The 8,850-nt window shown below is 38.9% G+C and overlaps 1 protein-coding gene across 1 annotated transcript in view; it reads left to right on the forward strand.

Annotated features, from left to right (window-relative positions):
- The first annotated feature begins 1,041 nt into the window (after nt 1-1,041).
- Nucleotides 1,042-8,850, forward strand: part of podxl2 (podocalyxin-like 2) — a 20,069-nt gene continuing 12,260 nt past the window's right edge. The window contains exons 1-2 of the mRNA XM_067398850.1: nt 1,042-1,140; nt 6,666-6,923. Of these exons, the coding sequence (XP_067254951.1) occupies nt 1,107-1,140; nt 6,666-6,923 (292 nt within the window). The 5' untranslated portion in view covers nt 1,042-1,106. The remainder of the gene's footprint in view (nt 1,141-6,665; nt 6,924-8,850) is intronic.

Below are 8,850 nucleotides of genomic sequence, written 5' to 3' on the forward strand. Positions count from 1 at the left end.
TTCACTCGGCGGCCATCTTTGAAACGCCTCTCGGGCATCCTGGGCATCATGCAGCTCCTATCTCTTTGAATGGGGAAACATCAGATTCTCCAAAACTGTTTGTCAACCTTACGATTAAATTTGATATTTGAAATCACCAATGAAATCTAACAACAACCGACTCATAAATTTAGTTTTTAAACGCTCGAATCATGACAAAAATCTCTATTTTTTTCAGGCTGGATCAAGCTAATGCGCATGCGCAGACCTAAATGCGCGTCTCTTCGTCTGACTATAGAAACCGGTTTTTCTAACGGCCACTGAAGTGACGCGATGACTTTACCAGTCGGCGATTGGCTCTTGGCTTTAAAGGCGGGACTTATTCCGCCATATTGCGTGTTACACTTTCTCCCATTCAAAACAATACGAGTGACACGTCTTGTGTTATTCTATAGTCTTTGTTTATACCCTGCAATTTTTTACTTGATTTGTTGCAATTCCTCAGAATTTTGCAGAATTGTACATTATAAAAACAGAATTGCAAGCTAAAATCGTGCAATTCTGAAAAAGTTAGATACATTACCTTTTATTTTTTTTTTTCCATATGCTGAATATGCACTGTGTGAAACTGAAACAAGTAGAATTATTTTAATTAGAGCGTTCTGATTGGTCGACGTCAGGATTCCATCGCTGGACGTTTAATTCTAGTTTCGTACAGTCGCTAAAATAAGTTCGGCGGTGTTTAGGACCTTGCGTCGCTGCAGCGGGTCGCCTGCAGCCACTGCGCCAGGAATCAAACCCTTCAAAATACTCATTATATCCCTGCAAATTCATTGACTGCAAGAAGAGCAGCAGACAGAACTGCCGTCTAGTTTCCTTCGCATTCACGCCTGCTGTTCTGCACAGAATATCACGCGTTTCCAGATATTAGACAGGCAGATGAAGCGCGAGACTATCAACTGACCTTTTGTTTTTAATTCCGATGCTTAATTTGTGTTAGTGCGTCTCTTCACGCGCAGTGTCGGTAGCGCACATTGAGGTCAGTAAGTCACATATGATGAACATATGAACGAACTGTAATACTGACGCGATTTTTTTTTTTACTGCGATCATTTAAAGCTGCAGAGATGTCAGTCGTGTCCTTCCAGTGCCTGATGTTTGGTGAGTTCAATTTATTTTATTTATTTTTTTTGGGATAGTGTGTGGAATTAATGCATGTTTGCTTGTAATATATAACAAAATGTAAATTTTATGTTTTTATAAAGTATAAAATATTAGTTTTATTATTTAAAATAATCATTATTGTTCATCTGTTTTAAATATATGAATGTTTATTTTTGTTTTTAGATATATTTATAATGTTAATTTCAGTTGAAAATCAACCTACTGATGATCATTGATAAATGTCAAATGTCTGATAATGTGGTACAGTCATCACAAGGTTTGATTTAATGTGCTGTTCAGTATTGTGTCTGAGACCAATTTGCATCATCACTCAGACTTTTCATTGTCGCCATGAGTGGAGGAAAAAAGGCATTGTTGTTTTCTCATATGATCATCTGTGATTTGTTGATGTGATGTGCTTGTCATCCTCTCCAGTATCTTATATGAATAGTCCAGTCACTCAAATCATTCAAATATTTGCGTTATTGATCTGATAGTGCAGATTATGGCACACGCCCCTTTTTCCTCCCTATCTAGAGACAGAGCTGATATATTCAGGTCCAGTCAGGATTTTCAGCATGATTCATCATGGAACTGAGAAAAGAACATTTTGCAGCTGTTGTGGACACTGATTGTTTTTGGCACGCTGTGTGTGTGATGGCTTGTCATGCCCATGAGGCCACGGCTGACAGATTGTGCTGGTCAAAAGCCGCTCTGTGCTGCTGCGTCCAGACAGACCGATGACCAGACACAACAATGACAGGTCACGATTGTTTAGTCTAATGAGCAGCACAGATTCAGACTTAAGCCAAGTGCCTGTTCAACAACACATTTCACACCGAACTCAACTGCCATTTGTTCGTGTCTAGATTTAATGTGCATTTGTGAGTCTTTGCTCTGTCTTTTCTAAGCTATTGTGGTATTACCATGTATTTTTTTAACATACAATGTTAATATCTTAATATTCTGAGAAGTGCATTGGAGTACCATGTAAATACCATGGTATTACTGTGTTTTGAGGACATGTACATTGATATTCTTTCATATAATTAATCGTAGGAAAGTAATCATAGGAAAGTAATCGTAGGATTACTTTAAAACAGTTTTTACTCAAAAATTGCTGGTAAATTTCGGAAATAATTTCAAAGAAATGGCAAGCAACTATGTGAAACTTTTAAGTAGAAAGACTGAAATACTATAGTATTTTCTTACAAAACATTTTCTTTTTTTACAGTATGTGATGTAGAAATCATGGTATATGCATTTCATGCAGCATTTCCTAGGAGTATCATGTAAATACCATGGTATTTATAAAAGCATTACAGATTTTTGTTGTATTACTATTGTAATACAGTGTCTTTTGAATGTATACCATGGTATTCTTTGAAATACCTTGGCATATATAGTAAACAATTCATGTCATGGAATATTTCAAAATGTTGTATTGCCATTTAATTTAGGTTAAAGTCATGGTATCATGTTTATACCATTGTGGTTTTTTTCAATTCCTTGGAGAACCATATAAATACCGCATAACCTGATTTTGCTGAGTTCAACATGTTTCTGGGTCAACATTTTTGTTGATCCTGGAACAACATTCAAATCAACCAATCAGATTTGAGGGACAAGTTTACAGATTATGTCAAGTTTAGGCTTAAAATCATGAATTGGTGCTTCTACATCAGTGTCATTCATCTACCATTTCCCTCTGATTTTTGGGATAACTTATGGGTAGGGTTAGGTTTAGGGGTAGGAATAGTTCAGACTGGAATGTTGTTCCAGGATCAACAAAATATGTTGACCCAGGAACGCATCTAACTCAGCAATATCAGGACGTGCGTAAAAACCAGAGTAATCTCCCAATCCACGATATATATATATATATATCTCAAAGTACTGTCCTGTTTTTGTTGTATTACTATGGCGAGAATGATTTTTACCTTACATCATGGTCTTTGAAGTACCTTGTCATAGTAGACATTTGATGTCATGGTGTTACTATAGTAATACAATGCTTTTTGAACTTATACCATAGTATTCTTTGAAGTACCTTGGTGTACCATAAAGTAAACATTTGAAATCATAGTCAAAGTACAGTATCATGTTTATACCATCTATATACCATCTTTAATTGACACATACCATTTGGAGAGCAATTAAATACCGTGGTATACAAATTTGGTTCAGTACTCATGCCCGCTTTAGCAGTTACAGCAACTGCAGACCTGCAGCTGCCAGTCTGTAGACTATAAATCTGACTCCTAATGCTCGATGCCACCTACACCCACAGGCACTGCTGCAATGTAAGCTGGCACAGCCCAGAAACCCATTCAGGTCAGGTGACATCAGCATTTATCTCGCCGCGCAGCCCGTCTTGACTTGAGCTGCTCGTTTGAGACATGGACTTATATCTGGGAAGAAAAGAAAAGGGACAGGAAGGTTTTAGAAAGATGTGGGGCTGAGAATTAATTGACAACTGCATGTATTCACAGTGTGTCTAGGTGCCTCACACTTTAAATGGTGCCAGGCTTTGGTGGGTTTGAGGATTAATGAATCATCTTATTCTGTGTTCAGGTTCCTCGCCTCTTTCACAGAGTCTGATACTGGCGCTGGCTGAACTGCTCGTATATTTAGAACAATAGCTGCTATGTGACGGATCTGTGTTCGTATCAGATGGCAAAGGATTGTGGCGTCTTGGTCTGAACGGATGAATGTGCACTATATTAAGACATCTGAATTCAGTCAGACAGAAACAGGTGGGCGCTGGACATGTTTGCGACTGCTATGATATGAAGCCACAGTGTGAAAGATGTCAAGAACATGTCTGATTCATATTTCACATCTTTAGCAAGATAGTTCTTCTAGATTATGCACAAATGTTTTATCTTCTTGAGTTTCATTTCAACTCTCTCCCAAGTGTAAATATCCCGGACGGGGTTTGTTGCTGCAGAGCCTCTGTAAACGAGGTATTAGATTTTATGATTAATGTACCATCTAACGCGTGCCCAAACTTTGAGAGCATCTCTGGGGCAGAAGGCCAAGGAGCGTTCCTCAGAGATAGACGTGTTTGGGTTTAGCCGTCAGCAAATTCACATTATTCATTTGCTGTTCAAGCGAGGTCAGAAGTAGCCTTGCAGAAACCGGAGTCCACTGAAGCAAAATCAGATTGCGTCAACCATAATTAATGTGATCTACTGTGGTGAGACATTGACGCTTTCTAAGGACATACACCACAGAGATAAGGTGACTCTGTGTATGCTACTGCACTTTCAGGCTGCTTTAATGATTGGAAGATGTTTAGTAGAATAGTCCAGTATTCCTAGAATAGGAAATGACATTAGTTTCTCCCCCCAAAATGTAATTAGAGGTTCAAGCTCTTTGTATTTGAATTGTTAAAATTTCCAAGGATCAGAATTCTCCCCTAAAAGTGATTGGGCGCACCAAACCGTAAGTCATAGAGACTTGACACATTGAGGGCTGGTACACGTCTACAACGTCACCAAGGCTCGCCCTGATTGACCTGACAGGGGCGCTACAGCAGCGGAAAGTACGAAATGGCTCATAACTCCTAAACTGTTAGGCGTAGGCTCGAGTGTCTTATATCATTGGAATCCTTGGCTCGGATTTGATCGTCTTCGAAATTTTCGGGTATTTTGGATTTTTTGAAAAACCTACTTTTCAAACTAGTCATAGGTTTTTGGCCTGATCGGAACCAAACCAGTGCAGCAATATTCTCTGGAGTCTGATTTTCAATCATCAAAATAAATAAATAATCGATTCATTGTCTCTAAGGCCTGACAAATTGGGAATATTTTAACCAAACTCGGCACACACATAGTAGGCTATTTAAGAGCTCATACTATGGTTGCATGGAAAAGGATTTGGAGACGCCACTTGGTGGTGCTATAACATGGAAAAACTATGCAACCCTAAGTCTGATTGACTTGAAAATTGGCATGCGGTGTCTTTGTCCAAGGTGCCAAGACTACCTTTGAGGACATTTGTGTATCTCTAAAAATGTGTCCGGCACCGGCCGATGAAGTTTGAGCAGCTATCAGACAAGGTTAACGGAAGCCAGTCGGCCGATCCTTCACGTTTACACACGTGTGTAAAGGATTGTGTATCACACAATTTTTTCTGCACACACCCACAATATTCGTACCACATGGTAGAACTCCTCATTCTGAGCAACTTTGCCTCTAGGACTGCTGCTGTCCATCGAATCGTTTTGTTAAATATTGGAGATTATTTCAAAAACCTATTTTGGCTAACTAGTCCTAAGTTTTTGGCTCGACCATGATAACTGTTATAAAACATGTATTTCCTATGATAAATTGCCTGTATTGGCTGTAAATGGTCCTTTCCCTCTTTGATCTAAGTGGTTACAGGCTTGCTAAATAAAACATAATACCTTTGTTAAGCATTTGCTCAAAGGCCTTAAAGTGCTTGAACCTTGATAATTGCTGCTCGTAGCTATATTTATTCCTTTTTTTGTTCTACAGAAGTATGGCTTTCTTTTCAATGTGGAACACAAAAGGAGATTTTTTGTTAGTGACCATGTAAGTATGGTCAAGCTCCAAAAAAGGCACAATGAAAGTAGTCCTTATGGCTTGTGCATTATGTTCCAAATCTTTAGAAGTCATTTGATACTTTTGTTTTAAGATCAGACACCAATTTAAGTCATTATTTACTGATAATCTTAGCTCTGAAATCTTATTTGGACTTAGGGTTAGACAAAGTGGTCTAAAGCATGTCTTTGGCTTATAATCAACACATTTACTCAGTAAATGTCATTTGGTTATTTGGGATTATACTCTCCAACAGCCTTCCGGTTTGGAAGTTTCGGCAACAACACATGGCTCAAGTTCGCTGGCTGTCCACAGGGTCTTCAGAGTCTCTAAAAACCACTGGAACGTTTCCAGAAAGCAAAGTCGATCGATTCATAAATTGGAGCAGGAAGTGCCCATTTTTTCCCACCCTGTTAATTACAGCACAATCACACACTTGCTAAATATAATACCAGAAACATCAGCCTGCTGGTCTCCTTAATTAAACCAAGCCTCGCTAGAGAATATATTTCATTAAACAGCTCCATGAATAAAAACTAAAGCCGTGTCAGACTTAGAGAACTGTGTAATTGGCTTTGAAACTCCATCTTGGCTCCAACCGAAGGGTAGTTGCAGATTTCAGCCCAGTTGTCGCCTTTATCGGCTGTCCAGAGCTAAAACCAACACTAATCCTGTGGTGACCTGGTAGGGCGAGGAAAGATAAGACCGGCTGGTTTGAGAGACAATGCTAAGCCACCATGATTCGGAGCCATCTGTGGCTGAAGCCCATTGAGGCCAGGACTCGAGATATCTCCAGTCAGTGTTTGATGGATCTATACATGCTTGAAACAATCTGTCACTGTTTAGAAAAAGATTAATTTGTGGAGAAGTCGATTGTTACATAGTTTGTTTGTGTAATATTCACTCAGCCCAGAACCATAAAGTGAACTATTTGAATGTTTTTCTTTCATTCAGGTTCAGTATTGCTGGTTCTGGTGTGTGCCGAGGTTCTGAGTGCCGGTCCATCGCTCCTCCCCAATCCTCTCCGCTCCCATGGGCCAGTTCTGGATGTTCCCATAGGCTTTGAGGAACATGATGTCTCAAGGGGTCATAAACCCGGATTCATGGAGAGTTCTCAGGAGAGCTCTGGGTTCTTCAGCGAAGACAGCGAGGATGGCAAGAATGCTCAAGCCAATAACAAAGACAGTGGTGCTGACCCAAGTGCCCTGAATGGTGAGTAAAATCAATGACTCCAAACACGATTCATAAATGCATGTTACTAAGTCAAGTTTTTTTTGTACATTTTCAAAGACTCAAAAGATATGACTTTCCTTTTCCATCTGACGTCATGAGTCTCATATGTCAAATGGTGGTCTAAATATACTCTCCAACAATGATTTGACTTGAAATTAAATTTGGTCACATTATTGCCATCGAAAATCTGTCATTTATCAACTAGGGGTGTAAATATACGCTATGACAATGTTTGGACTTTATTCAGTTATGAATGAAACTTGGTTGCATTTTTACAACTGAAAATGAGTCAAGTATGTGTCATTTGTCTAAATATTTCCTCTGGCAATGATTTGGCTCGATTCAATTCCGAATGAAAAAAAATTGGTCTAATTATATTTTGGATTAGAAATGAAGTCAGGATCTATAGTGTGTCATTTCTGCTGTACCAGCATCACCAAATGTAATTGCAGTCTTTTTGTTGGAGTGGCTTGATGTAACTAAATTAACATTGATCCAAACAATACCTTGTGTTTGGGGTGGAACAATGTATTTCTAGTGTTTGAAACTTTTTAGTTTTGCACTTCCATTTGCTGCCACTAGTGGTGCAAAAATTACACATTGCTCCTGTAAATGGTGCGACAAAGGCACTGAATTTTTGTCCTTATATGATGACAGATTCATATTGGGTCAGTCTCTTGGTATGACTCAGCCTCTTGACAGTTATTCAATTCACAAAAATTCCTTCATTGTCAGACCAGCAGTTAGAAGTGTAAAGTGGTGTGAATAACAGCTTTTAGGAGTAATTATCGTGCGTCATTTCCTCTGCACCTACCGATCCCTCCTGATGTTTACCTTATTTTTGTTGATTAGAGCTTTGTCAGCTTTAACAATTCCCTTGATGTTTCAGTTGATCTTGCGGTCATGGACGTGTTTTGCAGTAGTGAGTATCCACTTTTTACATGACACCTGGGAATTAATGTGCCCAAAAATAATCTTATTTTTAGTTCACCTGCTAGCTCGCTAACGGTGCCTCAACCGCAGTGGCCTGTTTCCGGTGTGTGCGTGTAAGACAGAGAGAAGGACAAAGCTGTCCAAAGATTTTCTGCCGTGAGGAGTGTGAAATTTAGATTTTCTCTGGTGGATATCAGCTCGAGTCAGCTGGAACACTCTCCATGTATGCTAAGTGAGACATAACTGTTATAGCTGCTCATATTAAGGTTAGTGATTTGAACAAACCCCTAAAACTTTAGTACAAAACTGACATGAATGATTCCTCAAATCATGTGTTTTATTGGAACCAGCCACAACACCAGAGCATGGGTTTGCGTGGGTCTCTATTGGTGCACTGAATGGACCAATCAGAAGACATCCACATCTGTTTAATAACTTGAAATAAACTTTATTTTTTTCAATGTTTAGTAAACTGTTTCAGTGATTCCATATGGAAGATGAGTTCATTTGTGCCCACTGCAGTAAATCTGAGCGTGAACACAAGACTGTCACACTCAACCACTGTTGAATGAATAACACACACAGAGTCACACTGCAGACAGGCCTGACTGATCAGCCATATGGAGAGACAGGTGGACAGAAGCATGACTGTGAGTGTGTGAAGACACTTCCAGGTGTGTTCTCCTCACCTGGCTCTGTGCCTGACCTCCTCTGTCTGTCTGTCAACTTTTCAGCTCTATCTATCTATCTATCTATCTATCTATCTATCTATCTATCTATCTATCTATCTATCTATCTATCTATCTATCTATCTATCTATCTATCTATCTATCATTCTGTCAATTTTTTTCTATCTATCAAATTTTCAGCTCTATCAATCTGTCAAAATTTTCTATCTATCTATCTATCTATCTATGTATCTATCTATCTATCTCAAATGTTCAGCTCTATCTGTCAATTTTTATCTATCTAT

Source organism: Chanodichthys erythropterus, chromosome 10 (genome assembly GCF_024489055.1).
Source record: "Chanodichthys erythropterus isolate Z2021 chromosome 10, ASM2448905v1, whole genome shotgun sequence".
Classification (NCBI taxonomy): domain Eukaryota; kingdom Metazoa; phylum Chordata; class Actinopteri; order Cypriniformes; family Xenocyprididae; genus Chanodichthys; species Chanodichthys erythropterus.